This window comes from Acipenser ruthenus, chromosome 15, assembly GCF_902713425.1.
Source record: "Acipenser ruthenus chromosome 15, fAciRut3.2 maternal haplotype, whole genome shotgun sequence".
NCBI lineage: Eukaryota > Metazoa > Chordata > Actinopteri > Acipenseriformes > Acipenseridae > Acipenser > Acipenser ruthenus.
Genome location: NC_081203.1, coordinates 23,353,789 through 23,381,052, shown reverse-complemented (window position 1 = coordinate 23,381,052; position 27,264 = coordinate 23,353,789). Strand labels below are relative to the sequence as shown.

Sequence of the window (27,264 nt, the reverse complement as noted above, 5' to 3'; positions counted from 1 at the left end):
CTGTTTACGTAGATTCTGTTGTGGTTCTAAGCAAAGATTTTGTTAAAATTAGTTGATACAGCAGACTGTAAGGATGGATGGATATCAATACCCAAATATTTGAAATGTTTAACCAGCAGGATGTTAGAAGGCAGGATTACCCCCCTCATCACAGAGTTGAGAGGCATAAGAGCACATTTAGACCAATTAAATTTTATGTATCCGGACATCAAACTAAAATGATCGAAAATGTTTAATGGGTGAGAAAGTGAGTGGGGTACTTTTTCAACAAATAATAACATGTCATCTGCATAGAGCGAGATGTAATGTTGGGTAGTGTTGACAGTGACTGGGTCAGAGAGTGCCGACTGGCGGACAGTTTGTATGGCAAGCCAAATTATCATTTAGAGATATCTCTAATTCATTTATAGATATCTCTAAATATTTGAAGATATCTCTAAATCATTTCCAGATATCTCTAAATATTTGAAGATATCTTCAAATATTTAGAGATATCTCTAAATCATTTTAAGATATCTAAAATGCATTTTTAGATATCTTTAAATCATTTTAAGATATCTTTAAATGGAGCTTTAAATGAGATATCTAAAATGCATTTTTAGATATCTTTAAATCATTTTAAGATATCTCTAAATGTTTTTGAGATATCTTTAAATACTTTTCAGATATCTTTAAATCATTTAGAGATATCTCTAAATAATGTCCTATTCATTTAAAGATATCTGCAAATCATTTGAAGATATCTTCAAATAGCTTCCTGTTCATTTCGAGATATCTCTAAATCATTTAGAGATATCTTGAAATAACTTCCTGTTCGTTTAGAGATATCTCTAAATCATTTGAAGATATCTTCAAATGAACAGGAAGCCATTTCAAGATATCTCAAAATGACTTCCTGTGAAAATGCTCTATGTTTTCAATGGACTTCCTGTCCATTTAAAGATATCTTCAAATGAACAGGAAGTTATTTAGAGATATCTCTAAATGTTTAGAGATATCTCTGAATGAACAGGATGTTATTTGAAGATATCTTCAAATGATTTAGAGATATCTTTAAATAATATGTGGATTTGGCTAGCATGGTGCGCCAAACTGTCATTTAGAGATATCTTAAAATGAGGGTTTTAAAGATATCTGTAAATCATTTGAAGATATCTTCAAATAACATCCTGTTCATTTAAAGATATCTGCAAATCATTTGAAGATATCTTCAAATAGCTTCCTGTTCATTTTGAGATATCTCTAAATCATTTCGAGATATCTATAAATAACTTCCTGTTCATTTAGAGATATCTCTAAATCATTTGAAGACATCTTCAAATGAACAGGAAGCTATTTCAAGATATCTCAAAATGACTTCCTGTGAAAATGCTCTATGTTTTCAATGGACTTCCTGTCCATTTAAAGATATCTTCAAATGAACAGGAAGTTATTTACAGATATCTCGAAATGATTTAGAGATATCTCGAAATGAACAGGAAGCTATTTGAAGATATCTTCAAATGATTTGCAGATATCTTTAAATGAACAGGACATTATTTAAAGATATCTTCAAATGATTTAGAGATATCTTTAAATGAAAAGGACGTTATTTGAAGATATCTTCAAATGATTTAGAGATATCTTTAAATGAACAGGAAGTTATTTGAAGATATCTTCAAACGATTTAAAGATATCTTTAAATGAACAGGAAGTTATTTCGAGATATCTTTAAATGATTTAGAGATATCTTTAAAACCCTCATTTTAAGATATGTCTAAATGACAGTTTGGCGTGCCATGCTAGCACAATCCATATGGTTTCCATAGTATTTAAAGATATCTGTAAATCAATTTGAGATATCTTTATTTCATTTTTAGATATCTCAAATTGATTTACAGATATCTTTAAATTAATTTTAGATATCTTAAAAACTGCACAATTAAAGATATCTGGAATTCAATTTGAGATATCTTGAAATGTTTTACAGATATCTCTAAATATTTCAAGATATCTTAAAATGCAATTAGAGATATCTCTAAGTGATAATTTGGCTTGCCATAAGTTTGAGCCAGAGGCTCCAATGAAAGTACAAACAACAAAGGCCCATCAGCCTTGACGAGGACCTCTGGAAATGGCAAATTGGGAAGAGCATTTATTTCCTGTTAACGTTGACACCGAGGGGTCAGCGTACAGAACTTTAACCATGTCAATAAACTCTGAGCCCAAACCCATATAACCTAAGACCAACCAAAGATAATCCCACTCCAAGCGATCGAACAGTATCAACATATTAATTCTTGCCGTTTTCATGGAAATAGGCTCAGTGAGAATTCTTTATATCTCCGATCTTCATTGACAGTAAAATGTACTTTCTAGTCAACCAACCTCTATGCCTGGGGTTATGCTGAAACATTATTCCTTCAGTGTTTTCAACTGAGGATGGACTGCTCTAATAAAAATGCAAATACAGTAAGGCTATAGTGTCTGTCATCATAACTATACTACCGTTATGCAAATGATACAGGCAGCCAAAGTGTTTTCCAAACAGATAAAGATAACATAACCCCCAGATAAGGTCTAGATATAAAGTACCATGCTTTCATTTGAATGAGATGATTTGTAACTGAAAGGTCAAAGTTACCATGTAGCTGCTACTGTATGGTGAATCTAAAATCAGCAAGAGATACATGGCCAGTCCTCAATGGTAACTGTCTTTAATTCTTTTTAGGAATAATTCAGGCTTGAGTACCTTTCAACTGAATGCCTCGTATCAGGCTTTTGTCAGTCTGTCAGATCCGCTATCTGGCTTATTGTGACAAAGTAACCTGCAACAGCAAGATGAAGCTTTTATAAATGACACAATGCTAAGAGATGCCGTTTGCATAACAAATTAATCTGAATTGCGAGGGGAAGCCCAGTTACACCAGGCTGTATGCATCACAGGGGTGAATTGTGTTGTTCAGACCCTGCAGATCAAGCAGATAGGTAGTTGGATAGATAAATTGTTTCAGCAAACAGATGGATAGGCCTAAATGTAGTAGCCAGTCAAGATAGCACATATCTGCACTACTTATGATGCGTGATCAACTTATGTTGAAGCCACGATCTTCAAAATGTGATAATCATGCAGTACTTAACTACACACCTGAATATCCTCAATTATCGGTGAATCTAATTGCCCCCTGAAGTGGGGCACCTTAGAGTATTTTATTAGGCATACCCTATTCACACTGTATATGATGCACAATCATCCCTTTTTTGAAAACATGATGGTGAATGAAGTTAAAACCAATGTGTTGATCACGCATTTTTCAGCTTTGGTTAATAGTATAACACCTAAACAGTATAATGTGCCTACAAGTAATAAGCGCATAATAAGAATGGAAACACAGACAACCACGCCTCCTTGATCAATTAAATAAAGTCTGGCACTTTCTATTTTTATTTCTTGTTGTTAAAGAAGCCAGCATTGTAGGAGCTAAAGGTTTGCAAATAGGGACCATCATGTCTAATTCCTTTCCTATAAAAGGCAATAATTGGATTCCTTCATCCAGCTTGGAACTGCTGCACTACATTTGGTACCCATTATCCGTCCCTGTCCTCTCTCCACTTTCCTTTGTGGAGTGCTAACCTGTCATTATGTAACTATGCCACCACAGCTGCACTTTGGGAATATGGTGTCTCCAAACAGAAGTAGCATAGTTACTATTAGGAACATCTCATGGGAACAGCCTGGTTACAATAAAGGCACACATAGCTTACTGTAGCAAATTGAAAGTGACTGGATGCACCAACATCACAGCCTCCTGGGACAGGAACAATAGGCATGCTAAAATTTAGCTCTTGCCTGTTTAAGTTATCAGGGAATGCACACCATCTTGTATTCAGCACCTTATTTTAATAATCTCATTGAAGCCTTGCACAAACATTTTGCTTTGCTCCCTCAAAATATATTTTTTGTTCAGTTTTTATTCAAAAGGAATCAACAGTTGCATTTACGTATATTGGTATTTATTTAATAAAATAACACTTGAATTTATTAATAATATGTACATTTAATGAATGGACAGATTTATTATAAAATGCACTATAAATGCAAATGCAAGCTGTGGCCTTTCAATAAATAACTGAATTCAACATCTTAATACAAAGCTGTCTAACTTGTTTTCATTAGTTTTTATCAAGGTTTGATCCATTTTTTTTATATAATCCAAGCCAATTTTATTCAAACTAAAGGTCAACGATAAAAAGCAAAAACTTGCCTTTAAATGGGTTAATTACTGTCGGTGAGTTTTGTGGTAGGCAATGGCATATGGTGTGGACACTGCTGAGGCAGCATTGTAGAGTGATAGAATTTGTTGTTTTATGTTCAAGGCATGTTCGAACAGATCACCACTCCTTAATTTAAGAATTAAAGTCTCCAACAGGCTTTTGTGCTTTCAGAAAGTGAAATTGGACACTGGCTAGGGATGGGCATTTGGAATTATTTCACTATTTGAGTACTCTCATGATATTATTATAGAGTACTCGAGTAATCTTGAGAATATTTAATGTGTGCACATTTCTGTAAATTATCCTAACGCCAGCCATGATGTAAGTCTTATTAACCATGACAGATTGTAATGGCTAAGGTTTGCCATTTCATATATGAGTCAACAACGAAAACAAGTGCAATTTGAAAATAATTTATTAAACATGAGAACGGAGGATCACTGTGTCCTTCTAAGTAACCAGGCTACATTTAGCCTACTGTACAATTAAACCGTTTTTAATGAAACCGTCAAAAGTTAACATAAATAAGTTATTTCAATAACTGAAATCTGAGCGAAATAAATACTTAGCGTAGGCCTGACGCATTCTTGTGCAAAAGTTTTCAAAAAGTTCACATAGCCTAAATATTTCGCTAGCAAATCAATCACTTTTGTTCCAAAAACGAGCATGTCTACATGCTCAGGGGAGAGGTGAGTGCGGAGCCGATTTACAATTAGTCCCGCTGTGGAAAAGACCCTCTCCACTGGAACTGAGGTTGCAGGGACTGATCGGTACTGCTTAGCCAGGACACTGAGATTGGTGTATTTTTTTCATTGATTTTCCACCATTGCAACAGGTTTTGATCGGATGGGATGCACGGCTCGGCGAAATATTGCTCAATCTCATTCCGATCGGCATCGGAGTCGGCAATGCAATAATCCTCTCCAAAGAGTGTGTTATGCGCTGCATCGCTTGTGATGTGGGAGTTTGCTGTGGGTGTGTCACTGCGGCTTGTCGCTTCTGTCTGGGCATCAGCTCTGAATAACATGCCGTTGCAAAAACTGCATTTAAAAATGTATTGTTAATGTAAGCACTTCAAATTTCATGGTCTATCTTTGTATTTCACAATACCACATTGACATCACGTTTTTTATGTTTTATTTTACGAAGTTTATGAAATTAATCCAGCATATTATTGTAAATCTAAAAAAAAAAAAACGACGACTCCATATGTTAGCGAATACTAACGTCCTTGGAGAGTACTCAGTATTCGTGTACTAGTGCCCATCCCTAACACTGGCAGGTATTTTGCTATGTTTAAACCTCCAATTTTATTATCTATGCTGCTCTCATTTCTTTACCAAAACATAACCAAAACCAACTGTTTGCGCCAGGATCTGATTTATACTCCTCCTAATGTCTTAGCAAAGATGAGATCAATGCTGCTGTGGCAATCACTTCACTTTACATACAACACATATTTTGGTACCTTTTTATTTAAGGCAAACAAAACCTTAGAGACTATGCCAAGAGCTGTGCTTTTTCAATCAACACAACTTTCTGTAAAATGCCATTATTTTCTTTTCAATGTACCGTGAAGCCTGCAGCTTGCATGACTGACATTTAGAATGCCTGTACTGGATGAATGACATTCACATCACATCACAAAAAGATACAAATCAAAACTACAGTGGAATTTCACTATATATATATATATATATATATATATATATATATATATATATATATATATATATATATATATATATATATAGTTTTTTTTTTTTTTTTAAACACATTTTAAATGCTTCAAAAAGGTGCTCTGCTTATATATTTTTTCTCATATACAAAAAACTTAACTTAAACTTTGAAATCGGAAAAAAAAACAATAAATAGTACAAAAACAGTCTTGTAAAACCTATTCATGCAGTAAAAATGTTATGAAATGTGTATATAATTAATTTAATTCACAACATACTGACTAGGTTTGTGCAACTATTTATGTCATCAGAAAATGACTTGGCACAAAGCATTCTGCTGAATAAAAACTTAACCCTTCATTAACAGTGGTGGTTTTCAAAACCGCCTCATCTGGCTCTTACTCACCCCAAGCCCCTCTAAAACAAAGCATCCCTGGTAGCATGTGGCACTGAAACAGTTAATGTAGGCAAGAGTTTAAAGCAATGAGACAGTGAAAGGGTTAATTTTTACTAGGCTGGTAAAGGAACTAAAGTAAGACAATCAAATAAATAAAAAAAGCTTTGTAACTTTAAGACAATAACTCAAAGTGTACTGTCTCTATGCAGCTGCAACACATTTAGCATTAAGAACTTATATAACCCCACAAATATTAAGTTACTACCTTAAATGGTTTCTGAGAAACAAGGCCTTGACATTGTGGAAGCGGCAGCTTTGAAAACAGACTCATTTTTCTTCACGATTGAACTTCACCTAAGGAATCACAAAATACACAGAAAGTGCATTGAGCATGAAGCCAATATCTTGTATTGTTTGGTCTTTATCATCCGAAAAGCAAAAAGGGTGAAGGGTGCCATTAGATTTTGTGGTCCAGAGGTTAAAGAAAAGGGCTTGTAATCAGGAGGTCTCCGGTTCAAATCTCAGTTCACTCACTGACTTACTGTGTGACCCTAAGCAAGTCACTTAACCTCCTTGTGCTCCGTCTTTCGGGTGAGACGTTGTTGGAAGTGATTCTGCAGCTGACGCATAGTTCACACACCCTAGTCTCTGTAAGTCGCCTTGGATAAAGGCGTCTGCAAAATAAACAAATAATAATAATAATTTTGCCTTAGTTGAAACCCTCTCAAATGTATTACTTTACAAGCTATACTACCAAATGCTAAAATGATAATTAATTGTTAAATGCTAAAATGGCAATGCATCCCAGTGGTTAGAGCTCAGGACAGGAGAGAAACATATTAAGTTGAAGGCCATGTATTTATTTCACTTTTCAGTAAACATATTTACATATTAAACTAGGTTGTACAAACGTTCTATTGAATACAAACATGATCATGTTTGTTCAGGTATTTGAATACTTGTATTTCTACTTTCAGATAATCCCAAGAAAATCATAAAAGATGCAGTTTTTTAAGACTTGTTATTTGTTGTGTATAAATTAGTGAAATTAATTAAATTGTTAATTTTAGTTCAATTTATTTATGAAGCATGCACTTCTTGCCTTTGTACCTGATCTGACTTCTGCAGATGACTGCTTACTTCTTCCAACTTGCACTGATCCATAAAGTAAACACCTCCCATTATGCAACTTCATACTTGCGCTATCAAGACACTGACAGAAATGACTCATGCTTTCATGAGCAAGCTGCAATTAATGAAATTGAGGTTACTTAACTGACCCAGATGCGTGCATTCACATCCATATTTTAACTGCACACCCCCTGAGGAATAGCCAGGGACAAAAATGCTAGTATATTTCAAAAGTTCAGAGGTTAGAAGGCAAGGCTGTGGAATGTAATGTACAGCATAGCTTGTACACAACAACTTCTGAGCAGCAATAAGTCTACTTTACAGCTAAACAGCTTTCAACAGAACTAAAGAACAGGGTGTCAGACACTCAATGATAAAATGATTTATTTTTACAAATCACACCATGCTAACAATTTGCCAAATGGTGTTCTGAAACTGCTATTTATTTTATTGGGATCTAAACTTAGCACACAAGTCTTAACCCTACAGTGGGTTCCATGAAAAATGTCCCCGGCAGAGCGGTAAACTCGTGCAGCGCAACGTGACGTGTAAAATCAATACCAGCAGAGTGCGCTAGAGCTTTGAGGAATTTAATGGGCTGTATACCGCAGTTTGTTCACAAGATGGTTTCGGCTTTAGATTTGTTTAATACCCCCTCTCTCTCTGTAGGGGTATCATGTGAGTACTATATTAACAAATGTACTCCCACTTTTAAAGGAATTTATTGATTGACAATTAAACTACAAAAGCAAAACAAATTGTAACTTAAAAAAACGTTCTACCCATACAAATGTTATTTTAATTTAAATGTGTATGGCTTTTTATGTAACATACTCACCAGAATATATAGTTTTAAAAAGACAAATCTGAATTTTCTGAAAATCCACAGATCAATTAGTTTAAAAAAAAAAAAACTCTCCTGAGCACCTGTATGGATGTTGCAGGAGGAGTTCTGTATAAATCTACAGATATGAGTGAAAGACACGTAAGGCTATTTTTGAACCGGACATTGGGGTAACTTTAACTCACTGTTAAAAGAGACAGGGTGATTAAAGGCAAACAATTACACTTCTGTTAAAATGATTTCATTAAGAGTAATGTATACATTTACATGAACAGGGTGCAGCTGTAATTGGTTTTGCAAGATCTAGCACAGTAAAAATGTAAGATTTACTATGGGAAAGGACAGGTGTTCTGAATGTCTCAGGGAACAGTTATGACAACAAGAGTCTTGGTGGATATTTCATTGTACCGGTGAGCATGCTGTTACTCGTTCAAAACCATTTCTGGGTATTGTCATCCTTTGGCAAGAACATTTATCAGTTCACCAGTCTATACATACAGGGCAGTGTCAATGTAAAATACATCATCAACGTGCAGTAACCTTTTGATGGACCCTGGAGCAGGCATTACCAATTGGCTTGCTGCTCCCGCCCTGCCTCTTGGAGTAGGTGTGCGAGGACCGTTTGGATTTAGTCAAGCAAAAGTCAGTTCACACAAGCAGTCATTAGAAAATTATTAAATCAGTAAATGTGATTTATTGGTCTAATTGCCACCCTGAAGGAAGTCATTGAGAAGAATAGAATACCAAAACAGTTTGTTATCCAATCTGCACTGCAATTTTCCATGAAAGAGTTGAATAGAGTTGAAATTGACAGCAACATTTAATTCCTTTCCAGTACACACAAGTCGAAGCTGAACACCCATTTAGATCACTAAAACACGTTTAGCCCACAACTGACACCATTCCAAAATGAAAAAACAAAACAAAAAACAACAGGGTAAGAACTTGACAATCCCCTTAGAAAAGCTTACCAAAGTCTTTTTGCTCAGTGTTTATAGTTTCATACTTTTCCCATGGTTATACTATGCATTTGGTGTACGGTAGTTTACCTTGGTTTGCCTTGTTTATTAATATGCTTTACCATACATTGTTATACTTTACCATGCTTTGTTGCACTTGGCTATGCTTTTACTATGGTGAGAAACCATAGTATACGTTTGCTTTAAACACTCAAATGGACAAACAATTTGGCAGACTGTCAGCATAGTTTTTTAGACATACAATCTCTCTACTCTACATACTAAACTAAATATAGGGAGTGAGGTAATGCAGTGAGGATGGAGATTTTAAACAAACAAGAATGTCGACAAATACACTGGGGAGAGGGTTTAAATGTTTTCAATGGACAAGGCAGTATGTTAAACTGTACCAACTGATTAATGTGGTTTTTAAAACTGCTTCTCGTTTATCAACAGCTCATGCAAATACTGTGTACAGAAACATCTAACAAGGATCGCTCTCTCTTCCCTCACTGAGCATATTGTTTTCTTTGGCAGGGATTTGCCAAAACCCTAGGGAGGTGACACGACTGCCCAGAAGCATTATTTTTAAACCTACTGTCTTCCGTGCAGTAAATACCAAGCACATCTCTTGTTTTACCCTTAAAAATGCATTACAGCATTTGTCAACAAAAATGAATGTAATCCAGACATAGACTGTTTATAATTCTTTTCCTTGACTTAAACCATTGAGGTCACCAGCTGGAGCAAGAAAAAAAATCTATGCAGTACACAGAAGTCTCAATTGCTTTATAGACTCAAACAACAATTAAATTTATAGAGAGAGAGAGAGAGAGAGGGTCCCTTAAATGAGAATTAAGCCACTTAATGTATAGTTTCTCTGTGTAGCTTGATGAATACTTTAACCAATTAATTCTCAGCTGTCTACCCCAGATACCCTGTACCTATGAGTGCAAACCACATGGCTCTAATCTCTTTAGCACAGTCTGTCTGCACCTGAATGAGTACGAAAACATTCCTTTCTCATCGGTCCAGCACTGCAACCCTACTAAAAACCACACACCGTATTAAAAGGGTTGTGTCGGCTAGGAGATTAAGTCTCATTCCTTGTTTAATAATGTGTTTTTCTTTTTATGAAAACCAGGGATTGAACAACAATTTTTCTGGAGAATTCAAACAGACCGCTGTACCATTTGGAGTGATGTCAATAAAAACAATCTTCTCACAAGCACCAGGGCGCAGCTGAACGTTACCCATGATGCTGTCTCACACAGGAAAAACCAAAGAAAAAAAAACAACTCTGAAACCTGAAATGTAGCAGTTGCACTGTTAACACCCTTATGCATGAATTACACACTGAGGTAATGGAAAAAAAATGAAGCTCACCCAACTTGAAAAACATCTTGTGACAAGACAGCAAGATTATGCATACCTGGCACTGAAATCTACATGTACCATACGATTCTGAATCTACCATGTTTAATTTAACATAGATATTGTGCAAATGTGTATCCAAGATACTGTAAGTGATTAGTGTAAGATAATGTAAGTTTTCTACCCACTGGTCTTTCAGCGAGCTAGTGTCCTCTCTTCGCTCTCAACTGGTATTTGCCAAGCTTATATTTGAAAATGACCTCACTGATGAAAGCATCCCTTCCTGTAAGCTTGTAAGAAAATGCAGGAAAAGCAACCTTAAGGCTATGCAACAAACTTCCTGCAAGATTATCAGAACTATTCAGTGCAAACATATTGGGGACTTGGAAGCATAGACTGTACAGTAAAGCCTTGCTACCCGAACCGAGTCCGAAGGGACCCGACAATAAGAGTCAGGTTCAGGTCGGATGTAGTTTGTATATTATGGTTTGGGCTCGGGTCGGGTTGGGTTAGTGTTATCAGTGAGTGGATTATGGCGTTTTTAATTTTAAGTGAGTATTTTGTTCTTCCTCTGTGTGCAAGTGCTTCCTAAAACTCACTTCCTGCTTGACGATTTTCGAAAAACCACTCGCCATGCACCATAGGTTCTTTGAGAAATTACCTCTCTTAATATCATCTCACAAACTCGCTTACTCGTTTTGTGCATCCTGTCAAATGCTGTGTCGCCAGGCTTTACTAAGTAACCACAGGCTATAATTAATTTCCAACACAACTAACAACCAATAATCATCTTGGCTGATAAACTGACATTTTGTGCAGTCTGTCAACAAATGCTGCGTGGGCGGTCTTAACGGGATACAGTTCAGTTGCAAAATACCAACATCACCAAATTTTAACAGTCCATTTTATACAAATGCACACAAAAAAACAAAAAACACCAAGTGCAACGCCTAATTGATAGCTCTCATCAGTCAACAACTCATGCCTTTTTTAGATAATGACAAACTGTTATATTCCAGTTAATGAAACAAAATGTTATTTGTCCTGTAGCAAACTATATGCTTTTGTTTAAATGTAAAGAACGACTACATGTACAGTATTAAAACACTGCTCTTTAATTCACTGTTTGTTCATCTGTATAGGCTGATGGAGTAAAAATTTGGAAAGATTACGACATTGTTAAATTCAGCGATAATAAAAGTCCATGTGGCTTTGTACAATGCAGATCTTGCAAAATATTACTGAATTATGACAGCAAAAAGACAGGAAATTCATCTCTGCAACGGACACACTGAAAAGTGATGTATTCGTCCTGTAGCTGTTTTAAAAGCCATAGCTGTGGTGTAATACTTGTTGTTGAACGTTAATTTAGCAGTTTGATATGATATAGGTTTGTCCAAAATGAGTATGCGAATTTGCAAGAGCACTTCTGTGTGGCTATTTATGGTAACAAAGTTTTGAAAAAGCCTGTTGTTGTCTTCTTTTAAATCATGCAGTGCTTGATTACTAGGAAAGGAAGTAAATGAGATATGATTAATTGAGATTTTTTCTTTCTTTATTTGCGTTTTAACTGGAAACCAGGAATACTCTACACTGAAGGTAGTTAGTTGCAACAGCGTGTTAGGCATATATTTGTGGAGAAGGTCAGGTCGGGTATGTAAATATTTCAAAGGTCTCGGGCTCAGGTCGGGTTCGGATTTTGTTTGGTCGGGTTGGGTTCAGATCGGGTGTTAAATTTAGGCCCGAGCAGACCTCTACTGTACAGGGTGATTAAATCTGCACCCCATGACCACAGTCGGGTAAAAAAGTTAAAACCACACAATAAAAAAAGAGGCCCAGAAATAATTCTAATAAAGCTAGTAAGGCATAATAAAACCTTGGTTAGCGCTCCTTAAAGAGTAGGTAGTTGAGTTCAGAAAAATAGTGTTATACATCCCCACTTGTTGCTACAACTGTTTAAATAACATACCTGTATTTTTCTTTTCATTGTTAACATCCTGACAACTTTTTACACGTCTAACTTTATTTCTGTTTCAAAGCTCTTTTCAAAATGACCGCTCTAGTGCATTGGGGTTTGACATCTTCCTCTAAATCACTTTTCTGTTCCGTACCACATCATGGATCGTTATTGCTGTGTTACCTGTTTGACAATGTAGGCAATAATCCTTACACTATCAGTGCACTAGAGCAGACATTTTGAAAAGAGCTTTGAAACAGACTTTAAAGTTAGAAGTGTAAAAAGTTGTCAGGATGTTAAGAATGAAAATAAATATTACAGGTACGTTATTTAAACAGTTGTAGCAACATGTGGGGACATGTAACACTATATTGTTTTGGAAATCTCTTTTTAAACTTTCTGCTAACTAACATAGTTGGTAATTGAATTCCATCTCTTTCTTCTCAAACCACAAAAACACTGAGAAAATCCCTTCCGGATCTCATGCATCATTTCGTGGATTAGGATCTTACATTTTGGCCTTCTGCTAGAAGTAGCTGGGCTGAACCATTTATTACTTTTAATAGCTGTTTTGGTATCAGCACTGCTAATGAATGCTTGCCGAATCAATTATCTCCCCGAAATACCTTCATTCGTTAGAAGACGTAACATTGATTACCTAAATAATGTGGAAAATGAATAATGTTTTAAATTTAGTTATTTCTCAACTAAATTATAAAATCGAAGAATGCTCCCCCTCTGTACTGTGTGACGTTTGGTAATGCTGGCTTGGGGAGAAAAGGCTTTTCTATTTTTTTTTTTTTTTTTTATAAATGTACCATGTAATGGTGCTGTGTATTAAGTTATTTTGTGGACCTCGGTTCCTGAGAATCGCTGTACATAAATGGCACAGATCTACTAATATTTACATCCTGTCTAATTCCAAGCTTTAACTCAGACTTTATGTTGTAATTATAAAGTCTGCTTTGATGGATGTAATAATATTTTGTTTGCATTAAACTTTTCTAGACTGCTTTTAAAGAGCCAAAAAATTAATGCTTCCTCCTGTGGCCACGCTGGTACTCTGTGGGAACAGAAAAACATCTGCATTGCAGCAGGGCAAAGCACTTCTCTGCATCCAAACAAGAAAATGTACGAATGAGAGGACGGCATTAAACCCAACAGTGTTCTCTGGCTCCAACGAGCTGGTTAATTTTAAAACTTTATCCCCATGATTCAGCATCAACAACATGGCTAGCTAACCCATTCCATATCCTAACCACTCTCTGTGTAAAGAAGTGGCACCTACCCTCCGCCCTCAAGTCAGTCTCCATTTAATTTATGTGTCCTCTGGTCCTGGTTTCTTTGCCTATTTGCCTAGATTTGAAAGACTTCAATCAAGTCCCTCCTAATCCTTCTTTTTACAGACTAAACAGATTCAGTTCCATATCTTCATAACTCATTCATTTAAACCCTGGTCCTTGTTTCTTTGCAGTGTTTAAAGTATTGGCTAAGGTTAAATGTGTCAACTGCTTTTAAGAATTTAAACGATGTTCCCACTTGCTTTGACTAACTTTTTAATGAAAACTGAAATCATTATATTTGTCTGTGTTAAAGTAATGGAAGTCTCCCTACAACCCTTTATCGCAAAAGAACTGAATCAGTTTTCCCATGATTAGCCTGTACTATGCATTTACCATCATTAACCATGGTTTACCATACCTCTGCGGGCATACCTATACTTTACCATGCTTTATTACAATTTGCTATGCTTTTACTAAAGGAAACATGTTGATGTCCACTATGTAAATACTTACAAAAACAAAAATTGGTATAAAGATGACCCACAAATATGCAAGCTGTTCCCGGTTTAGTGTGGTAAAGCAGGGCAGTGTACAGGAGCAGTGGGAACAAACTTAGCTGTAAGGCAGTGGTTATCAGCTCTGTGCCTAAGGTTACCCCTATATGGATTTTTCCTTCACCGCGTTCAATTAGAATTTTAGAATGATATTTTTCTTTTTGTACTATTTTTCAGGTTAATTACCCTTTCACATTCACAGAAAGTGTCACCCTTGTATGATAACCGATACAAGGCCCAACCTAAATGTACAAATCAAATCACTTTGTGGTTTGGCACAAGTTTACTTTAAGTACTATACACATAGGATCATTAACCATCTTGGAGCAGAAAACAGTCAACATGTTTATTTTTCTAATCTCAAGTTTCCGCCTTTTTCATCACACTCATTCTATCCTCTCTCTTTACACCTTGATTAATCCAAGGAATTTTATAACTCACCCCACATGTTTATTTTCATTTGCATGAAATACATTTGCTATTTCCCTTGCAGTCTTGTTTTAGATGATTTCCTCTTGGTTTAGAACTTAGTTTGACCATATTCTTGACTTAATGGCGTACTTTTGATTATTAGTTGGTTTTATTCCACTTTAACCCTGTTTTTAAATGTCACCAGAACAATGCCAGGTGGACCTACAGCTATGGCCAAAAGTTTTGCATTACCCTATAGAATTAACTCATTTTACTTCATAAAGTCAAATGAAACCTGCTGAATAATGTCACGTTAACATATTGAGTTACATACAACTTTGTAGTTTTCCATATACTTAACGATAAACTGACGGAAATTGAAAAATATGACATGTCAAAATCTAAAAAGAAATACTGTACTACTATTATGGATTCCGGTAGACTTTTGCAATATCATTTTGTAGTTCCTTTGATTACATGATGTTAAATAAAATATCTAAATTATGTTCATCAACTTATTTGTTTTAATTATGAGTTCTAAAATTCTAGGTGATGCAAAACTTTTGGCCATAACACAATACAAGATTTGTTTTTACAGTGAAAGAGGAACACCTAGTGGCTAAGATGCACTACTACAATATCCTTTGCTTTATCAGTTCACTTATTGCAGCAATGGGGGTACTGTATTTTAACCTAGAGACAAAGCAAAACTGCAATCATGTCATGCATGCTCTGTTGATTTCCAAAGATATCCAGTACCCTTTCCAGGAAATATGTTTCTTTAATTTCTCTATGTTTTAACTGTCTTGCTTTGGCACTATGTGCCCAAAGTGGCTGATGTCAAAGGAATGTGCTCTCAATTAACACCAAGGAGAGACGTAGACGTCTTTTAAGACAGGTTTCTATGGTAACAGTTTTATTTATTTTATTTCTCCTGCAATGCCACAGATTAAACACACATGTCTGGAAACTACTGGTGGTGGGGGGCTCAGGGTTTCAGTTTCAATGCCCCTAATTAGTTTCGTTCTAACAAAGCAATGAACCAAATTTGGAAAACCTGTTAACAGCTTCTTCTGTCTGGCCTGTGTGTCAGATAAAACCGGCCGTCTAACTGCTTGAATGCAATTTAGCAGCCAGTGACGTCGGTTTTATGTCTATTTTGGGAATCCAAGATGGCTAATTGATCACTGCATGCACCACTTTCTGAAAATGGATTAGTGCACTGTGCCGCTTCCTGTGGACAGCCGATCTTTCTGCCAGTGCTGTGGCGAACAGGAGTTTTATAGACTTTTAAAACTGTCTAACAAGTTCCCTACCAATTGCTCCGGTAAGCATTTACTGAAAACATACAGTATGCCAGTCAAATACCCTTTTTTCTGAAGACCTGAAGTGCCCCCTTTGTATTTTTCACAGTTCTGCTTTACATGCGGGGCAGGGACAGTATGGCTAAACCCCTTTTTAACATTTTTAAATACCCTTCTTTAAGGCACAAAGAGCATGCCTGGCATATATACTGTGCATACCCTGATCTGTACGGCTTTTCCGGATTGTCAGAGATTGCCTTGAATAACCATTTCTAATCAACAAACAGTTATTCTATTGACACAGCTCAAAATAATGGAAGTCTTGGTACAACACAATATATGTCTCCTCAACTCTGCAACTACTTACTGATCTGAAAGACTAGACATCAAGAGGCAAGTTCACAGTAATTCTGATTTCCCCATGTGGATAGAGAATATTTTAAAACTCTCAAGACTCAAGCACATAAAAGAGCTGCAAACAACATCACTATTGTGCAACGAGCCTAAAGTCAGCTATCAGCGTTCCAAAATTTTAATTTTGTACACGAAACATCAACTTTTTCCTTTCCTGGATACAGCACAGGCCTACAGAATGCTGTTTGACGGGCATCCTCTGTTCCTAATCTGAGGCTGGCCCATGAAAGTGCCAGATTAACTCATATTTTCCAAGGAAGGATCCAAGATTACAGAAATAAAACAGACCCTGGCATAGATACATATTCCAATTTGAGTCTCAAATTGATATCCATAATTTAATGAATGTTTATAAAATATACAAAAGGAACAGTTTGTACAGGTGTCCAAAAACCTAATCCTTTCATGTTACTTTAATATGGCATTGCAGAAATGCCAAATGAAATAGAACTACCTAATCCTAATGTTATTGATTGGTCTAATTAAGAAAAGTTTTGTTTTTTTTTAATTATAGGTGTTGCCGTTCATGTTACAGCTGCTACGCTTAAACACATGTGAAGTGCGCAAGCTCTGCTTTATATTGTGGGATCCAAGATTTCCAAGTGTACGTTTGTGTGCGATGGAAAAAGTATACAATTGCACATGGGGTAAAATATATGTGTAAAAAATAATTTCCTATTAACCCTAAATATACAGTTATTCAACATACAGTTGTTTCACATACAGTGGTACATTTGCGTTGGGCGAACAGAAAAATGATTTTAAATTGCAATTTGTAATTGTTTGCTTGATTAAATGAACCAGTCATTCTATAAATCAGGTTGTGGTAGTGTTGCCAAACTGTGAAATGTTTCTAAAGACAGTTTGTGGGGATAGTTTTTGTAACAAAGCAGTACTGATGGGTACAGTCAGTACTTTTGTGTCAAGTCAATGTTTATGCATTGATTTAAGGGAGGGGTACAGGTGTAATGAAGTGCATTTTGTACCAAAAAGAATGTGTCACAAGCCAAAAGTTCATAATGTATGTCTGTAGATGCACTGCCTTGATTGCACATTGTTATAACTATGTATACAAACTGCATGAAACTGAACTGCACCTCATTAAGCACAACACGATACCTGTACAATGACGCAAACTGTTGATGCAATAATGAAACAAAAAAAAATAACAAACTTTGGTGGTTGATGTCTCAGAATTTAGTTTAACATTAAGGGAATAGGTCAATACTGAAGCCGTTACACTCCAAGACATGGTACCCTTAACGGCAACGATCATTTTGGGAGGCCAGAAGCTACTAGCATTTTAAAAATCAGCAACTCTTTTGGAATCTGAATCCCAACAGTGTACAGTCGTGGAAATGTATGAAACACCCAGAATGTAGAACTATAACCGATAAGCTATAAACAATCTATTCCTTACTGGGATGGAGAACTCCTCGGCCAGGTACTTGAGCGTGGCTGCCTCCTGAGACAGCAGACTGCTCCTCTCGCTGAGGTTGCCAGGGATACTGGTGTCAAACTCCTTCCGCACAACTGAGGCGATGGAGTCGATGATCACTAGCCCTGCCTTCTTCGAAATTATCTCTTCCTCCAAGCCCCCCAACCTGGAAGAGAATGCAGGGACCTACTTAATGCACCCCCATTTCGATATGTGATTCTTTACTGGTTCACAGCAAATGCCAGTTTCAGGGAAACAGTATAAAACAACATGCCAGCATGGGGGACCTTCATCCCCACTGCACTTGGGTCTACACTGATCCAGTGTCGGGATGTTCCACACATGCAGTGAGATTCCCTGGAATTCTGGAATCTGAACTTGCATAGATATGGGATGAATTTCTGTAGCTGTGTCTGTTAGTTTGAGGTCTGAATGCTATTGAATTGGATCTGGTCTACTACAGATTAAGTTCAGAAATATAGCTTCCCAACTCCAAAGGTTAAGGAATGACACAAAATCTGAACGTAACACCTAGATGAGTTACAGCAAAATATGATGTCATGTTAGAACTTCAAGGATTTATGACATTGGACTGGAAATATTGTACACTTTACAGTGTCATCCATAAGTATGTGAACACTAATTACACACTGTCTTCCACTTTCCACCACTGGGTCTTTTTGACTGAAGTTGTGGATGATCATATTGAATTTGCTGAAGGAAATGGTCTGCGTTCACCTACTTATGAAATACACTGTATAAACGTGAGACTAGAAAAATATATACACATCCGGTGGTGACTTGTGGAACACAGGGTAGAGAGGAGTTTTAATGACCTCTATTGGGATTTCTTAAGGGAAGCTCTTCTTTGGGAGTGATACAGTTGCTTTAGTGTTTATGGAGGAAATAGAACATTGATTCAACCCAGTGACACCTCCTCCAGGTACTGGGGCATTGCTTAAGCTCTGGTTTTAATAGAAGAGTGCCTTAAACTGAATACTACCACTTCCTCCAAAAATATGATTTTCGTTGAAGGTATTCTAGCTTGTAAGCAGGCTCGACTTTGTTTATCTTTTCAGAACTGGCGAATGCAGGTTCTAAGGCGGTATGGCTGAAAACAACAAAGACACAGTCTAATTTTTAACAGGCTTATATGAATATATCAGATTACATTTAGAAAAGTCAGTGTTTTAAGCCTTACCTTTTTAACACATTCTGGCAAGTCAGTTCACGGAATAAGTGAATCTTTTGCGCCATTTCAACTACTCTCTCTTGTAGACTGAAGTACTTTGGAAAGCGGTTCTGTGCGATCTCCACCAGCCTAGAACATAACAGGATGCACATTAATCAGCTGGTGAAAAGGTCCCTTTGTTCCATCAATTCTTCGGTTGTTAATCCAATCGAGTTTGAAAATAAGTCTTACAGTGTTGAACATTTTAAACGGAATTGCTGATCAGCAAGAATCTCGTAAATGCTATGACAAGTCCTGTACCTATGACCTGTGCTGCACAAATAAAACTATGTGAGGTTACTGTAGCTTGTATCCTAGAACCTATAACATAGGTAGTGAATCAGAAGAGGAAACTAAATTCTTCCATAAAACAGTGTTGTGGTATTATAAATAACAAATGTTCTAGAAAACAAGCATTTTCATTTTAAAACAGGATACCTAGTGCTACACTAGGTTAAAGAAAGTTTGCAGTTTGCTTGCCTTGCCTTTCAACAAGTCATTGTTTCACCTCAGCAGTTATAATGTTTACTACTGCATATATTCAACGTTTGCATAACATCGCTATAAAACTACAGCATGGGAACGTATAAACGTTAAGATTGAGAAGCCAGAAGATTGACCAACAAGGATCCATAAAGATTCATTTCCACATACACATGCACTGTGGTTTCTTGATTGGAGTGGAGGACATGGGGAAACAGATCCCAGTTTTAAAAAGGTAATTGGCCACTATTTGACCCTGAGGTGCTACATGCCACTTAACCTTCTGGAAAAGTGAAGTTCACTGCTGACACGGTTCAGAGAACCTTCCAGCCCTGTTCAGTGCCTGGAGATCACTGTGGATGGTGCTAATTTAAAACCTTGTTCTGACCAGCTGCTATGAAGAGTGCATAATGGAATCAGCTCTCCTCACAGCTTTCAATAGTGTTGATCTTCTTCTCTCCCCCAATACCGTAATGAAAACTTTGTGATAGAATGATAAGTTAAAATATTTGGAAAACAAATATAATTTTTTTTTTTTTTCCTTTTTTTTTTTTTTTTTTTTTAAATAATTTAGTCGTTGCCAATTATTTTTATTATTTTCTCCCAATTTGGAATGGCCAATTATTTTATTATGCTCAGCTCACCGCTACCACCCCTGCGCTGACTTGGGAGGGCGAAGACAAACACAGGCTGTCCTCCGAAGCACGTGCCGTCAGCCGACCGCTTTTTTTTCACACTGCGGACTCACCATGCAGCCACCCAAGAGCTACAGCGTCGGAGGACAATGCAGCTCTCAGGCAGCTTACAGGCAAGCCCGCAGGCGCCCGGCCAGACTACAGGGGTCGCTGGTGCGAGGTGAGCCGAGGACACCCTGGCCAACCTAACCCTCCCTCCCCCCGGGCAACACTCGGCCAATTGAGCGCCGCCCCCTGGGAGCTCCCGTCCTCGGTCTGCAAAGGAATAGCCTGGACTCGAACTCGCGATGTCCAGACTACAGGGCGCATCCTGCACTCTACGCAAGTGCTTTTACTGGATGCGCCACTCAGGAGCCCACAAATATAATTTTTAGGAGTTAACTGGAAAAATGTTTTTAAAAATAACTTTAAAAATGAACTGCACCAGAATGGCAGTCTGTGAAACTAAGCCTTTTAAGACTGGGATCAAATTAGGTGGTTGGGAGTATCAAACTGGGTGTTCACATGGTACTGTATTGCCTCAACTGAAGGAAACTTGGTTTAAAATGCTCTTAAACGGATGCCATCCAGGGAATGACAGGTGGTTACCACATCACACTTACATTTTAATCTGAGAATCTGGGGATATTTGAGATATACTGTACATTTAGGCAGCAGAGAACCACTTGTGACGAGACTGAGGGCAGTCACCTCATGATATAGCATGTGCCTGGCTGTCTGTATGTACGTTCATGTGTACGTCACACATTTGTAGTAGATCTGGTATGGTTGGGACAATAAGCGATATTTGCGATATTATCTCTTATTTGTAGTCTTGGTATTTATTGCACTGAAAAGGTGCAATAAATAAGGGGGTTAAGTGCCATGTAATTAAGCTAATGAAAAGCAGACAGTGAAAAGCAGAAAAAAGCAAGAGATTGTGCAAGAGAAAAAGATCTACCAACTAGAGATAATAACAATTAATGGCAGTTAAAACATGATTAAGATAATCGTGATTATCATAATGACACTCGGTAATGAGTTATTGAATCTGTGGATATATGTATGTATGCCACACTTACATTTTACATGTAGAAATTGCAGATGCAGGTCATTGTGATCTACTTCTTCATGAATAGAGGTAGGTCATATTTTGTATCAACAGCCGCGGTGTGGGATAAGCATGTTATGGACATACTTTTAAAACGTATCTTCATTACCGTACCAGTTTCAAAAGTCTCTAATAACTATTTAGCCAAAAGTTGTGACAATTTCAGTGTTTTCCCAAAACACTAAACACTATGCCACCTAACATCAGGTGGGGTTGATTCAAGTAATTCTGAGATTAACTCTTTTAAGTCTAGCGTTCCTGTGGTACCTTGTATGGAACAGTATTTTCAGTACGTAAACTGTGTTATGTTCAGAAGTAATAGCCAGAAAATATACTTAGTGCTTTTAGATAACAAGATATTTCCATAAATCTTACCACTTCCATTCATTATGTCTCAGATGTCCAGTTTTGAAAGAAACATGTTACTGTAAACATCTATTTCTATTTTAAACATGGTATCTGGTGCTGCACATGATGCTATGCTTGTCAAGAGCTCCTGTACCTGTAAGTAGCTGATGTTGTGCAAGTCTCTCCTCACTCCAAACAATATAAACTGGTGATTAACTGAGTATATAATTCTTATTCTTGGTTCAATACCTTTCAGCACAAAAGGCAGACTCAGTGTCAATGTATAGAACAGAGCTATCCAGTCCTCCCATGGTACGTGGTAAGGTTGCTAAAACACTCAGCATCATACAGAACTGACTCTTCCCACAACCAGAGGGTCCAGTAACCTGTAACAGAGAAAATCAAGTGGTCACACCTCTTATTAACAGCGTACAGGGAAAGGGAAATGGGATTATGGAAATAGGTACCATACGTACCACGGAAAAAAGTCTGTATATTTTACCATTAAAACTAATTGAAACAATCGCAACTAATCAAGAGGTGCTACGTTACATACATATCTTACAAATGTATGTTATTCAATCAGATTTTTATTGTTTTAGTCAGTATGCAGCTGAAAAGAGTTGGTCTATTTTTTCCACAAAAAAAAATATATTTTTCAAAATAGTATATTATGTTAAAGAATTTTACATGTACAATATTTATAATAGTTTATACAATATAGCTACACTTTTAAATGTATGACATACACATTTTTTGAAAAAAACTTGCAGTAACTTAATAATTATAGCCGAGGGCGCACTTTCACAAGTAACAGGGAGGGAGCATTTCTGCTTCATTTTTACTGCATAAACAGCAATGCTCACATTGTCTGTTTAAGAACAAGAGCAAATTAAAAGGTGTAGGCCATTGCTTTGCAACCATTTCCACTGACTCCTCAACTTTCTGCCAGGACAGTTTTTTTATTTCTAATTCTAAGCCCTTAATAGCGCAAAACAGAGAAACCCTGAAAATGGAACCGAAAGTATAGTAACCTTACAACGTGTTTAATTTCACAGACCAGTTGTGTGCCAGTGTGAGTAAATTCAGACACAAACTGGTCGTTTTTAGAGAAGACCGAAAAGAACCCTGGCACTGGCACCTATCAGGCCTGTGAGTTTGTATCAGTGAAAGCAGCAGCCTCAGTCCCTCCTTTACCTCAGTGAGAGTTCCACTGGCTAGCCCACCGTGAAGCACCGCATCCAGTCCTCGTAGTGAGGTGGGGAAGAAAGCGTGGGACCGCCTGTCCCTGAGCTCTAAGGCCTGGGAGGGGAGAAAAACTGAATATAAAGCATTGTTCCACACCACAGGCTCAAATGGATAAACTGCAAATTGTTAGACCAAGCCATTAGTGTAGTAAATATGGGTTGCACTTGCTTTCTCTCACTATTTGAGTCTTTATTTTTCTCCACAGTTGAATATAAATATTGCTGCTGCAGCCTAATATTGAGTCCCCTGGACACCTTTGTCAAAAAAGAGGTTACATCTCAAGTGATTTCATTAAATACATACCAAGCACAAAGCTATAGTAACCATTTTTACATAGTTGAACAAAGAAAATGCTCAGCCACTGGTATGGAATTTTGGATTCAAGGTGAAGTCCTTCATGCCACCAAAATTACGTCATGCAGTACCTGGAGCTCGTTGGAGGTCTCCAACTACTAAAGACAATCCTGCTTAGCTTCTGTGATGCGATCAGGTTTCAAGGTGTTATGGATGCTGGCTGGAGAAGCTAGCTGAAGTAGAAGAAAGCCTCACCGTGACCATTGTGGGAGCACAAGCCAGGCTGACAGTACGCAGAAGAGTCTGAACCTGCTGATAACTCTGGCCAGCCTCTCTCATCAGCTCCAGGGGACCCAGAGAGAGGAAGTCCTGAAAAAGAAAGCCGCAATATGGAGAAAACAATGCTTTTAGCTTCAACAATTCTTTAAGATCTCTTGATCCACCCCTCCTACTATGCACTGGACTTGCCTGACCCAAGCACCACGTTACTAGATCCTCAGCCAATGCACTATCCTTGCACTACTACTAGTTCATTGTAGATACAACTTGTTATAACCCTTACTGATTGCATCCTAGTTCATATTGTATTTTAGTAGTATTATTTTTAATTTGCCCGTATGGAACCTTTCCACTGTTCCTGCTGACAAGCCAATTGCTTTTTTTTGCTTGACCAGCCTAAGCAACGGATGTTACCAAGCTGCTGAACCTTGCCTCTGCTCAGGGAATGTCTGAGTCGGGGTCACTGAGGCGTACTGAAGAGCTAGCCCAAGCTGTTTTATCCCCCCTAAGAGGAGGGAGTGCAAAAACCAATGCCACAGCCAATGCAGCGCTCTCTCCAGCCAACATTAGCAATTCATCACAAACAATCTTAGAATCACACTTAAGAATGTACTGCACATGGTGCACTGACAACAAGCTACCAATCCCAATACTGCAAATTATCCAGAATGCATCCAAAATGGCAGCATATCACTCAAGCAACAAATCTGTCTGCACATGCTCGTCAGAGAAGCAATTGGCTATGTCCCAGGATCAGAGGACGCCCACTGACCTTCAGTTCTCCTGAGCTGTTGCCTTGAGGGAACATAATTGGACATTTTAAATAGCTTAGAAAAAGAAAACAACGATTGAGATGCACAGCAATCGCACTAAACTTATTTTACAAAGCACACCCTGTTGTTGAATTAAAAATGCTTGAAGCAAGCCATCATTCAGTAGGTTTATAAAGACACTAGTAAAATTATCTTTGTCAAAATGTTTTAATAAAGATTTGTTGTGCTCTTACTAACAATCAAACTGCCTAAATCTAGAAAATGGTTAAATCCGTGCTTATAAAATTAATGGTAAGACAGTTATTAATTGAATTAAAAGTTACTACAATTACAATGACATGCAAGTAACATCTTATCAAGTGTTGACAAACGGCATACTGTATGTTCTCTTATCTGAAAAGCATTTTACTGCAAAATATTGCTCCAGCAAACCTGCCGCATGTTGTACCCTTCACAGTACTATACCAATGCGACATTGCTTGCTCAGCTGCGCTAGCACTGCACCATAGTGCGTAGATGAGGCAGGCTGTAACTCTAGCGTATGCATGCTGTGTAGAAAACAAAACAGAAGTAGTAAAACAGAACAATAAAAATAAGACAAATGTTTGGTCAGTTGTCGATTTACTTTTGTGTTACGAGAGGGTTGCTGAAGAGGTATTGAAATTCGCTTTGCATATCAAAGAAAGCAAGCTCCTTGCAGAATTAATTCGTTTAAGTTTCTGACCTGCACTGCACCGCAAGGTTTGCAGGCTTGTAGCACAACTTGAACTGCAATGCACGTACCTGGCAGGTTTCGATTTGATGGCGGTCCAATCTGTCGCATAATTCAGGGAGCATACCTGTTCGCCTCAATTTTTTATTAGCCATAACCGATACTATATCAACTGCAAATGAACTGTGATGTCAGCTTCAGGACAGTAGAATGCATTTTAGTTAACAAAACAACGGTTCCAAAAAACTCCTCATTCTCTCTCTAGGTTTAGAGTGGACAATAAAACGCATGCATTTTTTATCTATAGTACCCTTTTCCCATTAGTGTAATATTGAGTCGGTTATTATTTAGAATTAATTCACCAAAAAATACAACTGTTTTCAAAACAACCTCAACTTCCCTGAGTGACGACACAACTGGAACGCTAATTGGTCTGCCGCTCAAATGTATCCTCCAATCAATGCAAAAGCAAGGGGAAGGAGCGCTCTGCGTTCCGGAGGTTGTAGTTTTAAAACTTTTCAGCCTTCAGTTGACAGTCCAGTTTCTATACAGGTAGTTTTGGTGTTTTGGTTTTTTTTTTGACTAAGCTGGTTTAAGAACCATGTACACAAAAATAAACTAGTAAAAGTGTTTAACAAATGTTTTAACGTGAAGTATTTTTCAATTGATGAACACATTAGAAAGACTCCTAATCAAATAGTTTGTCAAATAATTGTACTATTTCTGTTTGTATCTTATGAATGATTTACATTTATGGAGGAACTGACAGTGGTTTCAGAAACAGCCTTTTCCCCCTTTAGAGCCTGGATTCACAAATGTGGACATACAATTCTGTGTAAAATACATAAATGACTCTTCTGTATTCAAATAATGTGTTTATTTAGTCATATTATTAAAAAATAAGATTACATATTAGGACTGTATGGGGATATACTTGCTCTGTATCCAGTAGGAAACCAGAAATGTTAAATTACTAAAACATGTTATATGTTTGTGTCACTTATTTCCTAAATTTATTGTTCGTTGCTTGGCAACGCCACTATTCTCCTAAGTCGAACTTGCCTCTACATATCTCTTACAACCTTTCAAACCAGAAACACACAGCACAGTACTATTAAAAACTAGGCAATTTCAATTAAGTCTATTTTTCAGATTGGTTATGGCAAGTCCAAGATGTCACGTTCATGTTCATAAATAGCCTGGCACTGTTTCAGATGTGGAAAGTGTTCCTGCTATTTATCAGGGCTGGAAAATTCAAAGGATTTGACCCCTTCAGCAGTTGAAAGTCTCACCTACAACAGTCTTTGTCTTTGGAACTCAGTATTTACAGTAAAGTTTTGAGCTTTAAGGCCACAAAGTTAATCAGGGTTACGTTATCTGATTGCAGTTAGACCGCAGGAGTGAATCTGTCCTACATCACAGGAAGTGATTACTGGAACCCAACTTTCTATTGTGCTGTATTACAATCCTGGGCATGTGTGCATTAAACAAAAGGAAACAAGCAATGAACCTGGAGATTTTCTTACAAGAAAGGGGGGCTCATGATAATGTTGCTAGTGCAAATAAGACAGAAGTACATAGATTGTAAAGTAGGAAGGGGACCCAGTAACGCAAAGATTTGCCTTGACACACTATTCTGCATTAGCTTCTGTATGAGGTTGTAGCATACTTTAGACAGACAGGAATCATATCAAGTCAAGTCCATGCTGGTCTGGCTTTTACACCCCAAGCTGAGGTATCTGCGTGGGCAGCCTTGATCTCAAGGTGCAAAGACCCACTGAAACACTAGACTGTGTGAGGCACAAAATGGTCTGGCTTCATGACAGACTACTTGCTTTACTAGGGCAGGTAGGCAGTGATTTGGTTGGTTTTATGTGGCAAACAGAGCTTCTTATTGCAAGCTTGCTGATCAAATTTGCAATTCAATTTCCCGAGCACTGCAGTTGACATGTAACGCCTGCACATTCTTTTTTTTTTTTTTTTTTTTTTTTGTAAAGCTAATTATGGAGACTACAAATCATTGTTTATAAAATGCTGAATCTGCATCCAGTAAGACTGGGAGGAATGAATACAAAATCTCAGTAATAAAGTGATTGTAGCAACCAAAATAAA

General features: G+C 37.2%; 1 protein-coding gene across 5 annotated transcripts in view; it reads right to left on the bottom strand.

Moving 5' to 3' along the window:
* Positions 1-25,619, bottom strand: part of LOC117421874 (DNA repair protein RAD51 homolog 2-like) — a 175,604-nt gene extending 149,985 nt beyond the window's left edge. For all 5 annotated transcript variants that reach the window (XM_058987504.1, XM_058987505.1, XM_058987506.1 and 2 more), the window contains exons 1-6: positions 25,224-25,619; positions 23,644-23,757; positions 23,044-23,148; positions 22,096-22,232; positions 19,201-19,320; positions 17,982-18,165 (exon numbers count right to left, since the gene is read on the bottom strand). In XM_058987504.1, coding sequence (XP_058843487.1) covers positions 17,982-18,165; positions 19,201-19,320; positions 22,096-22,232; positions 23,044-23,148; positions 23,644-23,757; positions 25,224-25,307 — 744 coding nt within the window. In that variant the 5' untranslated portion in view covers positions 25,308-25,619. The remainder of the gene's footprint in view (positions 1-17,981; positions 18,166-19,200; positions 19,321-22,095; positions 22,233-23,043; positions 23,149-23,643; positions 23,758-25,223) is intronic.
* Positions 25,620-27,264: the final 1,645 nt, after the last annotated feature.